The 14578-nt window shown below is 43.6% G+C and overlaps 1 protein-coding gene across 1 annotated transcript in view; it reads right to left on the reverse strand.

Annotated features, from left to right (window-relative positions):
• Positions 1-1479: 1479 nt before the first annotated feature.
• Positions 1480-14578, reverse strand: part of LOC138966607 (uncharacterized) — a 52412-nt gene continuing 39313 nt past the window's right edge. The window contains exons 3-8 of the mRNA XM_070338890.1: positions 13648-13718; positions 12808-12855; positions 9817-11654; positions 8564-8668; positions 7816-7907; positions 1480-2877 (exon numbers count right to left, since the gene is read on the reverse strand). Of these exons, the coding sequence (XP_070194991.1) occupies positions 2820-2877; positions 7816-7907; positions 8564-8668; positions 9817-11654; positions 12808-12855; positions 13648-13718 (2212 nt within the window). The 3' untranslated portion in view covers positions 1480-2819. The remainder of the gene's footprint in view (positions 2878-7815; positions 7908-8563; positions 8669-9816; positions 11655-12807; positions 12856-13647; positions 13719-14578) is intronic.

Raw genomic sequence — 14578 nt, forward strand, 5'->3', positions numbered from 1 at the left:
CATTTTTTTTTCAATTTTTATGTTATTGATGATAACAGATCATGAATGCTTTGTTTTGCTTAGTTTTTGTGGGTTTTTTTTCTGAGAAGATGGTTGGAGGGAATTCTGAAACAGATTACTCTCATCATCTATTTTATTTAACATTTACTGTAGTTTTTTTATGAATCCATTTCACATTTGAAACCTGTTTTGGCTCGTTCTTTTTTTTGTGACATTCCCTCTGCTTTGCATTCATACATTATACAGTACTTATTATTTATTGGAATAATACAGCCATTTCTCTTAACATGTAACAAGCCTCATTTGCCATGGTTTGTGAATATTGCCATTAACATGTGTTTGTATATACATATGCACTGTCGGTTTAAGAAATGATTTTAATCGGAAAGGAATTTGGTGTCTGTTTTAACAAGTCGTTCGTGGTGTACGATATGTTATGAATGTGTTATTGGTAATGGTGAATTACATAGGGTTTGTTTTAATTGATTTTATCTGCTACTTCTCATGGCATGGTTCTTTCTTTTATTTAGATGGGATTAACATGTTCAATCCTCTTTGTTCGGTTGAAATAAATGTGATTTACTTTTGTATATTTGGACATCTTTGTTGAAGACAAATTGATTCAACATTACTTTCAGTTTTCCAAATGTATACGTTATACGTTAACTTTAAAATGTCCCTAATTCCGTTCAAAGATATTTTGCCAAGTGGATACTTAAAATCTGTGGTAAATCAACATGAATCGAGCATTAATTTTGCTTTTTCAAATCTACCAATTAATTGCAACTTCATATTACATGTTTACATTTACCTTTTCCGTCCAAAAGTACTTTGTACTTTGCAAAGTGCATGCTGGAACGGTTTTCCATAACCTGACTGTGATATGTTGTTATCATGTAGCTGCTAATTTTTAGTTTGCTGGTAAAAATTATGAATGTATGCTGTTGGAATTAAAAACAATAACAGTAGAATATTTAAACTATTCTTGGCTAAAGACAATGTAAGTTTATTCTATAATTTGTATACCTACTTGTAGTCTTGTATGTGGCCAGAGAACGAGTGTGTTAACTTATTCTGTTCTGTTAATAAATAAAATACTTTATAAACATTTTGTGTACTCTGTGTGTGTGTGTGTGTGTGTGTGTGTCAGACAGGGGGTGGGGGATGTATCAAAACGAGATGCATAGACTGAACTCAAGTACCCACACAGGCAGATAAACACAGATATAAAATTAAGACATATTTTACTAAGATAATGTTTGTAAAGAAGAAAACAAATTCCACCACAGTAGTTGATACATGTATTTTATACAAACATAACATTCTCTCTCTCTGTCTGTCTGTCTGTCTCTCTCTCTCTCTCTATCTCTCTCTCTCTCTCTCTGCCATTTTCACACAATCACAGTTTTCACTCATACATTTTTTTGCACATTTCAACTTCTCAACACAAAGCAATTTTTAAGCTGCGTTTTTTTAAAAAATTTTGTAGAAGGCTACTTCTTCATTGTCAGACTTTGTGAAATGGTAATATTTTCACAAATGGACAGACAAATGTTAAAGAACGTTTGAAATAAACACATGTTGGCCGGCTCTGGAGCCCTACCCCCACCCCAAAACTGTCCCTCTCTCCAGTGACCCATCCTTTGTCCAACTCAGCATGATGCAAACTCAGGTCTCCTGTAGAGCCGTCTCCCTCTTCATCGTGAAGCAAAATGGAACCTGCCCTGGCAACCACCTCTCGACGACGACCACCTGCTCATTATGACCACCCCAAATGATCACCAATGAGGTTTTTTTCTATGTAACTCAACTTTCTATGGCGATCATCTGGCTATAACGACCAGTTGGGTCAGTCTGTTTGGTGGTCGTTACAGACAGGTTTGACTGTACATGTACGTCTTTGTAGTAGACAGTCATACAAATCATAGTAATAATGAGACTTGACTTCATTCCAGCAGTTTTGCTGGATGTAATTAACGTCTGCTCAAAACCAAGGAGAGAAGATTCGTCTTCGACTTTCAAGGCACGACAACCTATCTGCTTAACGTGAGGCATCAATGACCTCATCTGCCTGTTGTTGTTTGCAACGAAACTACTGAAATTATTAGGCACATGGCAACCGGCTTGGTCAATAGGTAAGACCCGTTTACATCTTAACTCCTTTGCGCACATGGGCCATATTTTGAGGATTACTTCTTACTAATAATGCCTTGCTTATAATGAAATAGGTCTTGAAGGTACAGACCAGTCACAACTTGGTGACTCCAGGTTGGTATTTAGAACACACAACCTCTCAATGTCCCAGAAAGTCAGTCTACTGTCCCGAACAACATCAACGGACGTTTTGCTATCAACCTGTTGTTTTGGCACTGCAGCGATTGAACTGCTATGATTCATGTTATAAGGGATATATATCACAATACGTGTATTAGGTGCCTAGGGTTGTTTAGTCCATAAAGATTATGTTCTTGTGAGTAAGTAAAATGCTACGACGTACAAAGAATATTAGTTCTGCTTGGTCTTCAAGCTGCTATATCTACACCACTTTGGAGCCTCCTAAGCAGCTCTCACGATATCCGTCCCACATTCTCTTCGAATTAGTGTCGCAAGACTCGTTTGGTTCCCCGAGTCTTAATCACAGCTCTCGTGAGATAACCATCCCTCATGCTTTGCTATGTTTCGAAGGTCACGAGAGCAGAGTCTCGACGAAGTCTGTTGCAGATGTCGGTCGCAATTTGCCGCTCATTGCATGCCCTACGGCCACCCATTGGGAATGCTTTTTTGCCAGAAGGACAATTTGACGCAGCGGAAGTCCTGTACTAAGCAGTACTGTTGTGATATCCCACAACTTGCCTTGCCATCACTTGTCCCAGCAGTCTGCAACAGAATCAGTTCCATGTATGTTTTAACGTAAAGCAGAACACAGTAGATGATACAAAACAAAACAAAAGACAAAATACAACAAGAAGGGCAAAGCCCATACGACTCACATGCTTGACCTTTACATGACCTTGACCTTCAGCTAAACCTAGCAATGACATCATACACTAAGAACTGCTTTACACATTTTTCCTACCAAAATACATGTGACCTTGACCCAAGGTCAAGGTCATCCAAGGTCATGCAACACAAAGCTGTTAATTCAAGACATAGGAAGTACAATGGTGCTTATTGGCTCTTTCTACCATGAGATATGGTCACTTTTAGTGGTTCACTACCTTATTTTGGTCACATTTCATAAGGGTCAAAGTGACCTTGACCTTGATCATATGTGACCAAATGTGTCTCATGATGAAAGCATAACATGTGCCCCACATAATTTTTAAGTTTGAAACAGTTATCTTCCATAGTTCAGGGTCAAGGTCACTTCAAAATATGTATACAATCCAACTTTGAAGAGCTCCTGTGACCTTGACCTTGAAGCAAGGTAAACCAAACTGGTATCAAAAGATGGGGCTTACTTTGCCCTATATATCATATATAGGTGAGGTATTAAATCTCAAAAACTTCAGAGAAAATGGGAAAAATGGGAAAAATAGCTGTTTTTTAGACAACATTTATGGCCCCTGCGACCTGGACCTTGAAGCAAGGTCAAGATGCTATGTATGTTTTTTGGGGCCTTGTCATCATACATCATCTTGCCAAATTTGGTACTGATAGACTGAATAGTGTCCAAGAAATATCCAACGTTAAAGTTTTCCGGACGGACGGACGGACGGACGGACGCCGGGACGGACGACTCGGGTGAGTACATAGACTCACTTTTGCTTCGCATGTGAGTCAAAAACCTGAGATGCAGGTTTCTAACAATATGGCGTCAAGGTCCAGAAGTGGCACACCTAGATTGACACAGGCGATTAACTTGGCACACGAAATTGAAACAATCAAATCATATAATTATACTTCTTCACTATTTAAAGGAGGATCTACATGTAGACTGACACTTATTCTTGAAATGGAAAGGTTTGTTTGTTTGTTTGTTTGTTTGTTTGTTTGTTTGCTTAACGCCCAGTCCACCACGAAGGGTGATATCAGGGCGGTGCTGCTTTGACATTTAACGTGCGCCACACAGAAGACAGAAGTCGCAGCACAGGCTTCATGTCTCACCCAGTCACATTATTCTGACACCGGACCAATCAGTCCTAGCACTAACCCCATAATGCCAGACGCCATATGAATATGAAGCAGTTCAGATGCTACACACTTAGGGTTCGTGCCTGCAGTCCGACACTTGACAAGAAGCCGGGGTCAGTTTGAACCCACGACCTCCCGCTCACTGGGCGGACGCCTTATACCACTAGGCCACCGTGTTGCGGTAAATGGAAAGGTATGGCGGGTTCAAACGAGTATTATATTAGAGTCCAGGCTGGGACACTGCACACTTTTCATGCGTATACATACATTAAAGGTCATATTATGTCCATGAGGGAATACTGTATCGGAAAACCATGTAATTGTCCAGTGATATGGTTCATATGTACGTTTGACAAAACTGTACAGTCAGCATAGTCATCTTAAACAATTAGAGCAATCATGACTCTGAATCAGCGAGGAATACCGTATCAAGCAATCCGTCATCTTTAGAGGTTGCATATAAATGGCCCATGTAAGATTTACGGGACACCGTGCGTGTGTGCGTGCGTGCGTGTGTGTGTGTGTGTGTGTGTGTGTGTGTGTGTGTGTGTGTGTGTGTGTGTGTGTGTGTGCGTGTGTGTGTGTGTGTGTGTGAGTGTGTGTGTGTGTTATTCCACGAGTGAAAAAAGCTACACAAATGCTAGTTGCCATGAATTCGACTTCAGGTGACACAAAAGCGAAGACTGGAAAGAGCTGAAATTACTGCTGGATTCATACAAGTTATGTGCATATCATGCATCAGGGCCGGACCAAATGAGTTGTAAGGGGGGGGGGGGGTTCCTCCTTTTTTTGGGGGGCAAATCAGCGAAGTGGCAAAGCCACAAGCGCGCGCCTGGAAAGCAGGCGCGCGAACTAGGGGGGTCCGGGGGCATGCTCCCCCGGAAAATTTTTGAAAAACGGTTAAAATCTGTGCAATCTGGTGCATTCTGGGCCTTGTTTTGAGGGTTAAGAGCAGCATTGTTTTGGTGCTAAAACTAGTAAAAAAAAAACACACACTCAAAGCAAGGTACATGCTTTTTCCAGGGGTGGGGTTCCGGAACCCCTGGAACCCCCCCCCTGGGTCCGGCCCTGTGCATAAATGAGTGATGAGAGGCACAAGGCAAAAACACACCCGTGCAGTTGCTTTTAACCGGTGCCATAACATAAAAGAATGTGCAATCGAACACTGTAGTTAAAGTGAATACGCCGCCTCTGTGAGCGAGAAGTCAAGAAAAATGATGACCAGCTTAACATGTGAGACGGTCACTGCACTTTTTTTAATGTCTTTCAGTCTTGACATTTTTTTCTGTGCCCTCAAGCGACTAGCACACACTTTTGACTATTGTCTCCAGTGTGAAAGGTGAAGTATACGAAAAACGCTCAGCAGTTTGATGCGACAATTCAGCTTCTTGTCAAGTGTCGGACTGCAGGCACGAACCCTAAGTGTGTAGCATCTGAACTGCTTCATATTCATCAATCTAGTCGGTGCTGGCTTCTTCAGTTGGTAGCCACAGTCCACAATGAACATTATTGCTACTTTTGGGATGAAGAGAAGTCAAACCAGCGACGAAAAAGAGAGAGCAAAAAAGGACGAGGCTGCTTATTTTAGGGTATCAATCTAGACCAATCCGGCTGCCGTAGCGGTCCCCGGGGTAAACCCCGACCGGCACAGCTCTCGACATCATTTACCCTACGTTTGAAGTAGAGGGTAATGCGCCAGTACCCTTGAGGTGAAGGCACTTGTAGAGGGGGCCTGTGCAGTTTCTGGGTTGAGGGCGTTCCAGTCCTTGATGGCTCGATATGTTAGTCCAGCAAAGTGCAGCACCAACCAATGACAGTGATTATACGAAACATGCAAAGTGGGTACGCTGCACATACTCAGTGAGATCGGTGAAAAAGATAGGAGAAAACGTGTCCAAAGGACATGTACAATTTCTCGATGGCAAGTAACTGCATGAATATAATCATCACATGTCGCAATTAAATTGCGCTCTAATTTTGGACTTTTGGCTGTGTTTTCCTCCCCCTCCTTTTTTATATTTAGTCAAGTTTTGACTAAATATTTTAACATCGAGGGGGAATCGAAACGAGGGTCGTGGTGTATGTGCGTATGTGTGTGCGTGCGTGTGTGTGTGTGTCTGTCTGTCTGTCTGTCTGTCAGTGCGTGTGTGTGTGTGTAGAGCGATTCAGACCAAACTACTGGACCGACCTTTATGAAATTTGACATGAGAGTTCCTGGGAATGATATCCCCGGACGTTTTTTTTCTTTTTTTTCAATACATGTCTTTTATGACGTCATATCCGGCTTTTTGTAAAAGTTGAGGCGGCACTGTCACACCTTCATTTTTCAATCAAATTGATTGAAATTTTGGCCAAGCAATTTTCGACGAAGGCCGGACTTCGGTATTGCATTTCAGCATGGAGGCTTACAAATTAATTAATGACTTTGGTCGTTAAAAATCTGAAAATTGTAATTAAAATTATTTTTTTATAAAACGATCCAAAATTACTTTTATTTTATTCTTCATCATGTTCTGATTCCAAAAACATAAAGATATGTTATATTCGGATTAAAAACAAGCTCTGAAAATTAAAAATATAAAAATTATGATTAAAATTAAATTTCCGAAATCGTTTTAAAACCAAGTTCATCTTATTCCTTGTCGGTTCCTGATTCCAAAAACATATAGATATGATATGTTTGGATTAAAAACACGCTCAGAAAGTTAAAACGAAGAGAGGTACAGTAAAGCGTGCTATGCCTATGCAGCACAGCGCAACCGCTACCGCGCTGAACAGGCTCGTCACTTTCACTGCCTTTTGCACTAGCGGCGGACTACGGTCATTGTGAAAAAATGCAGTGCGTTCAGTTTCATTCTGTGAGTTCCACAGCTTGACTAAATGTAGTAATTTCGTCTTACGCGACTTGTTCTTCGTTGTCCTTTTGTCTTCTTCACAACTTTCTGATTTTCTTGCTCGTAATGATATGAACGCGAAATGGATATCGGCTGACCGCCAGTGCACGAGAGTGTACGAGAGAACACAAAGTGACTCGATGAATTTAGATATCACGCAGTGCAGTGTGTTTTAAAACGTGGCATTTCTGTTCACCCAGCTCTACCAATTTATTCAAAGTCTGAGCTTTCCATCATCCTAAATCTCTAGAGCTGTTTGAGTCTCGCCACCATTTCTTCTCGCGTGAAGAGCGTGCTGTGAGACTTGGAGAGAGACGTGTCCATGGAACGCGATGTTGTCACTGGCACCTCGCGCGTGCTAGTGTGATGCGTGGGTTGCCGTAGCAACGGTGGGAACCTGGGCCACAGGAATTGCAATTTTTTATAATTTGTGTTTAAATCAATTGATACTGTTGGAGATAATACTTACGTCATCAGAATTAAAACGGCACAGAAAAGCAGACAATGTCATAGAGGACCAAGCAAATACAAATCTCAAAGCAAAGCCGTAAAGCAAAATAATGGCAAATGAATGGATTGAGCAGTAATTGTTGTCGAAAAACTGTTCTACAAGAGAAGCAAGTCTTTTCAGACAATGAAATGGACACGAGAGATTCATATTAAAATAAGCTTTACTTTGGATTTGAGACAGTTCTATATCTACAGCATTCAGTCATCCTTATACAGTCTTTTCATCAGCCAACCATCATGCACACATACGTCCACGTGACCTCTCTTGAATACTGACCTGGAGGCTGACTTGGTTCGAGTGTAGCTCTGTTTCTGATCCCCGCGTGATGCGTAGCGAGGGGAGGGAACTCGTACCGTCTCTGACCCGTCCTTTAACATTTCACAAGTGGGCAAAATATTGACAGCTTTAAACAGGCACAACTGAGCTTTTTCAACTCATTCTTTAAAACAGAAGTTAATTAACTGTTCAAAGAGTATGACAAGCACACAGACTGACGAGTTCATTTGTTCCTTGCCTGGTCGGTTTTTCTCTCTGTAAGTGTAACCCAAGAACTGAGTCTGGACATTTAACAATACCATTGGAACAACCCTCACTACAAGAGTGTCCTAACCGGACCTGGGTTGAAACTACAAGAAGACTTAGATTACGGTTTGCAAGAATATTGTAATTCCTCATATCACACAGATCAGGACAGACAGACAAACAGACAGACAGAAACACACACACACACACACACACACACACACACACACACACGTGCACACACTCACGCACGCACACGCACACACACACACACACACACCCGGCGCACACACACACACACACACACACACACACACACACACACTCACACACACACACACACACCCGGCACACACACACACACACACCCGGCACACACACACACACACACACACACTCACACACACACACACACACCCGGCACACACACACACACACACACACACACACACACACACACACACACACACACACACACACACACACACACACACACACTCACAGGCTGCTGAGTGACATGACCATGTAGCCTGCGGTTTGCGATCTCCTTGGCTCGCTGCAGGGGGGAGATGTTGTTGTGAGGCTTGAAGGCAGGGAAACCACGCACCTAACAACGTAAACCCACAGTTGACCAATTCCGAAAATATCTGTCGGGTTTGTATGGGTTGTGGAAGAGTGAATTCCCTTGCTTTTTACTCGGACAAACATTGGAGGGGCCAAACATTAGCGAGGGATGTGTCGGAAACACGTTGACAGGAGCACGTGTGAATTTATTGGTCAGAGGAAAAGCAAGGGTATTCACTCTTTCACAACTCATACAAACCCGACGGAGTTATTTCCAAAAATTGTCTATTGAAGGATTTTTACAATGAAGATACCGGTTGGAAATATGCTCCTTCAACACTTTTTCTCCTTTTTTTTCTCTCTTTATTTGGTGTTTAACGTCGTTTTCAACCACGAAGGTTATATCGCGACGGGGAAAGGGGGAAGATGGGATAGAGCCACTTGTCAATTGTTTCTTGTTCACAAAAGCACTAATCAAAAATTTCCTCCAGGGGCTTGCAACGTAGTACAATATATTACCTTACTGGGAGAATGCAAGTTTCCAGTACAAAGGACTTAACATTAATTTCTTACATACTGCTTGACTAAAATATTTACAAACATTGACTATATTCTATACAAGAAACACTTAACAAGGGTAAAAGGAGAAACAGAATCCGTTAGTCGCCTCTTACGACATGCTGGGGAGCATCGGGTAAATTCTTTCTCGTCCCAACCAATATGGGACTCCCCCTAACCCGCGGGGGGTACTTTTTCTCCTCAGTCTTTTTGCACTATAACAACCAACGATACAACTGTTCCAGGCATGCAACTTAGAAGGGTTTTATTGAAGTTGTTGAAGAACACTGACGGTTTTTTGCTTTAAAACGAACATGAAATCGTTAAATTATGTTTGAAAATTATGGAGAGAAGGAATGCGTACTCTGTGACATAAACGCAAGAGGAGAGAGACTGGGTGAGTTAAAACCAAACAGAAACACAGACAGGGCCATTACACACACACACACACACACACACACACACACACACGCACACACGCACGTACGCACGCACTCACACACATGCAAACACACACACACAAACACACACACACACACACACACACACACGCGCGCGCGTACCTTACTCGACCACTAACATATTACCACCACCACCAACATCAACAAACTACCACACAAATGAGAGCCTCACATCCTCAGAAGAACCTCTCTTGGAAGCAATCCTCGTTCCGTTAGGCTGAGAAACACCACCCACACCCACACCCACACCAACACCAAGTCCATCGTCTCTGCCAGGCGTCTCTAGAGCTTCGTTCTCTTTACTATTACTCTGCTGCAGCTGTTGCTGCTGCTGTCGCTGTAGCTGCTGCTGGCGGTTTCGGCTGTTGAGGTTGTTGAGACTGGCAGTAACATCCAGAGTACTCTTGGATTTGGAAAGGTCGCGTTGTGTGTGTCTTTGGATGCGAATGCTTCGCTCGACAGCAGGGAGAAGATCGGTGACGGCGAATGTACTCATGGTGAGTCTGTCTGAACTAGGAGGACTGTTAATGGCTGAAGGAGTGAGCGTTACAGGGGTTGTTCCTTGGGGGTCGTCCGTCTTGTTGGCCACGGAGCGAGCGGACTTGGTCTGGGCTGAAGAGGCCGCTGTGGTGGTCGCTGTGCGGGAGCTGTAAGCATCACACAACACTAAGTCTGGCGTAATCGCCTGCACCCGTACCGACACCTGTTCTGACAACTCCGGTATTGTCAGTTCTGACACTTTAGACTTAGGCGGGCCTGACACTCTTGATAGGGTTATTTCTGACATGCCCGAGTACTGGGTTAGTTCTGATATTGTGATCTCTGATATGCCGCCAGTCCTTGTTTGTTCTGACACACTAGAGGTGGCTGTATCTGACACGTTTGACCTAGTTTCTGACACACTGCGCTCAGAATGAGTCCCGGGCGGGGACAGCTGTAGTCCCTGACGCCTGACAATCTTGTCAGAAGATTGCTTGACAGGTGTCGCTTTGGGTGTTTGGGGCAGAATGTTCTGCGAGAAGAGATCCCTGGCAGTGTCCTGAATAGTTACCTTGCGTAGCACCATAGTCCTTGGCTGCAGAACGGCGGCGCCTCCACCGTCCACACTCTGCTGTTGTAGCAGTTGTTGCTGTGAGAGAGCCGTGTCGGACTGGCTGTGGCTCAGCTTGGCGGTCTGGCTCTGTTTGGTCTGAGCCGGGTGGGCCAGGTCAGCCAGGTGATGGTACCTGGCCAAGTAGGCAGGTGTTATGTTGTTGAGGCTGGCTTCGATCAGTCTCGACTGCTCCCTGCCAGCGTACCTGAAGCTGTTGCCCCGCAGTCCCCTGCTGGGCAAGCGTTCGTACACCGTCTTCTCTCTTCGGGAATACATGAGCTTAGCCACGGCATCCTGGTGGCTCAGAGGATGGCCGGGGCCTGCTTGAAGAACTGGTCCTACCTTGTGCAACGACAGCTCCCCTTGTCTGTGAGAGAGTTCACTGTCGTCGAGAGTCTTGACACTCTCCTCCTCGGCTCCATCCTGCTCCTGGTCGTTGGAGGAGACTTTAGACTCGTAGCCCTCATCCCAGACTGCATCTTCACTCTCATCCTTCACAAAATCGTCGGTATTTGTCACCAGTCTCGAATCTGCAGGCAGAGTCATTCCGTGCACGCGCAGCAAGGCGCTGTGACAGACAGCACTGTGACTCCGCCCCCTCGACACGTCGGGTCTGACATTGGCGTCGGTAAGCCCCGCCTCTTCGTCGTCCTCGTTCTCGTCCACCAATGCCGTGGCGCTGTAGCAGTTTCTGTCCACGCCCTGCTGGGAAGGCGGGCCATTTGATTTGATGGTTTTGAGTGACGTCACAGGCGTCACCTTGGAGGCACGCGAGTTTCTGACCCCGAACTGACAGTTCTTGAGGTAGCGGTCGTGGAGGCTCTGCCTGTCGAAGAGCAGCTTGTTCTCGATGCCGCTGCAGTGACCTGAAGAGTTGTGCCGGTACTGCTCTTCTTCGTAAACCTCGTTGACCTTTTCTGCAACAACAAAGGAACGATAATCTCAATCCTTTCTTTCTTTCTTTATTTGGTGTTTAACGTCGTTTTCAACCGTTCAAGGTATCTCAATCCTTGGGAATCTGTTTGCTGTGGAAAAGCATACTTCCTCCCCACCCCCCAAACTCAGAGAATAAACCAGAGAATTTGCTAACTTCAATGGTATGGCTGAAGGATCAGGTTCGTGCATATTTTCCCGCTTTTTTTAATTTTTGTTTTTTTAAATTTGTACGGGGTTTCTTCCTTCTTGCAAAGGCAACGCACAATCATCTTTTCTGTCCTATCAGTAAGAAAAACAACAAACATGTGATTTCTTCATTGTTGATCTCCCTTAACAACAACCATGCATACCCATTTCAGCACACCCTTACCCACCACGTACACCTTGAGAATTACGTTTTTCAAACTCCCTCCTCGAAAGGATATACAGGGTGGTCCAAAAAAATGTAGACAGTTTTGCGTGCCTGTCATTTCTGCTACAGGGCTCCCACCTATTCTTTTTCACCTGGAATGTCTCACACAAGCATGAAAGTTTAGTAAGGCACAGTTTTTTCTTCTTTGCAACATCATTTCTGGGCGTAGTTCAATAGTTCATCACATTCTCAATCCAAGCACCTCGTCTCTGGATTACGGCTGCGACACGGACATTGAAGTTGTTGATAACTCTGTCCAAGGTCTCGAGTGGAATCCTCCTGATTTCACGAAGAATGTTCTCCTTTAGCGCTTGTATTGTCTGTGGATTGTTGTGGTAAACCCTTTCCTTCAAGTACCCCCAGAGGAAGAAATCTGGAGGAGAAAGATCTGGGGACGAGGTGCTTGGATTGAGAATGTGATGAACTATTGAACTACGCCCAGAAATGATGTTGCAAAGAAGAAAAAACTGTGCCTTACTAAACTTTCATGCTTGTGTGAGACATTCCAGGTGAAAAAGAATAGGTGGGAGCCCTGTAGCAGAAATGACAGGCACGCAAAACTGTCTACATTTTCTTGGACCACCCTGTATATATGCAAACACCAGCTAACCCTCCTGTTCTCTTCCTATTTCCTCCCTTGCACAGGTGCACATGTACACACATGCCAACACCAGCATGCCATCCTTTTCTCTTCTTCTCCAAAGCACGAGATAAAAACTTACTTCTGTTGTTGTCGCCATTCTTTTCCCGCTTCATCCATGTCATAATATCTGCAACATCAAACATTTTTGAAGCCATAAGAGCCATTCTGAGAAAAAGACTACACCGATCTTAATGAAACTTTACATGCAAATTCTCCCGAATGATACACCAAGACTTTTTATCTTTCGATAAATGTCTTTGATGACGTCATATCCGGCTTTTATTTTTTTTCCATCCAATTTTATTGAAATGTTGGGTAAAGAATCTATGACTCAGGACTATGAGATTGCATTTGAGCTGGGAAACTTTAAAAATAATAAATACGTTTGCTCATTAAAATTGTCATTACAATTGAAATTTCACGAACACATTTACCAGGGGCGGATCAGTTGCTTTGTAAGGGGGGGTGCACTTTGAATCGAAAGTGAATGTGATGGGCACAAAGCGCCCGAATTTGCTAGGGGGGTCCGGGGGCATGCCCCCCCGGAAAAATTTTTGGCCCAAAGAAGCAAAATGGTGCCATCTGGTGCCATTTGAACTTAGAAATGGTCATAGAATCAGCTTTCCAAATTCACAATTTCCATTGATTTTTTATTTTTTTTGCCGGAGGGGGGGTGCACCTGCACCCTGTGCACCCCCCCCCCTCGTCCGCCCCTGTTTACAAATAATTGCATGTCTGTTTGTCTGTCTCTGTCTGTCTGTCTCTCTCGCGGACGCAGAGACAGACAGACAGACAGACAGACAGACAGACGGATAGACAGGCCGACAAATACACAGATAGACACACACACAGACGGACACACAGCGGATGGACACACACACACACACACGTACACACACACACACACACACACACGTACCATCATTGTCGCGGAGAGCGGGCAAGTTCCAACCACACAGTTCAGGCCGCTGATTCTTGTCCTTCTCACGTCTGAAATAAAAAGACAAGAAAGGACTGTTAAATATCACAGTTCTACGAATTTGGGCATTGATTGGAGAAATGCGAGGTCAAAGTTGGACCAAAATCTTCCCCTGCAAGCGGGGTATGGCTGCCTAAATGGCAGGGTAAAAACGGTCATACCGTAAGTCATACACTAAAAAAAAAAAACCACGAGTGTACGAGGGAGTTTCAGCCCATGAACGCAGAGGAAAAAGACGGACTCAAATGTAAACAAACTTGAATGTGCTCACTGACCCCCACTTCAAGGTAAATTTCTAAAAGTTCAAGGAAGCATCAGTGATAGAACGATGTAAAACATATGAAAAGTAAAGACAAACAGTCTTGGGATTCACGTAACAATACGTTTACCACAGTGACTGTTTTCGCAGAAATGGGCACAATGTTGTTAGACTTCCAAGTGAACAAGTCTCTTTGGCAACCAAGGGGGTAAACGTAAGGGATCGTCCCTTGACAACACAAGAGATTGGGGGTTGGTGTAGAGGCCACTCTATGAAAACAAAATGACAAACCGGGTGAGCAACGGGTTCTATCGGAAATCGGCAGCCTATCCCTAATAGGTCCGAGGATCTTAAGATCCCATTTCACCCATTCATTCATTCACACAGAAAGAAAGAAAGAAAGAAAGAAAGAAAGAGAGAAAGCAAGAAAGAAAGAAAAGAAAAAGAGAAAGAAAAGAAAGAAAGCAAGAAAGAACGAAAGAAAGAAAGAAAGAAAGAAAGGAAAGAAGGAAGGAAAGAAAGAAAGAAAGAAAGAAAGAAAGAAAGAAAGAAAGGAAGGAAGGAAGGAAGGAAAGAAAGAAAGAAAGAAAGAAAGAAAGAAAAGAAAGAAAG

This window comes from Littorina saxatilis, linkage group LG5 (genome assembly GCF_037325665.1).
Source record: "Littorina saxatilis isolate snail1 linkage group LG5, US_GU_Lsax_2.0, whole genome shotgun sequence".
NCBI classification, from domain to species: domain Eukaryota; kingdom Metazoa; phylum Mollusca; class Gastropoda; order Littorinimorpha; family Littorinidae; genus Littorina; species Littorina saxatilis.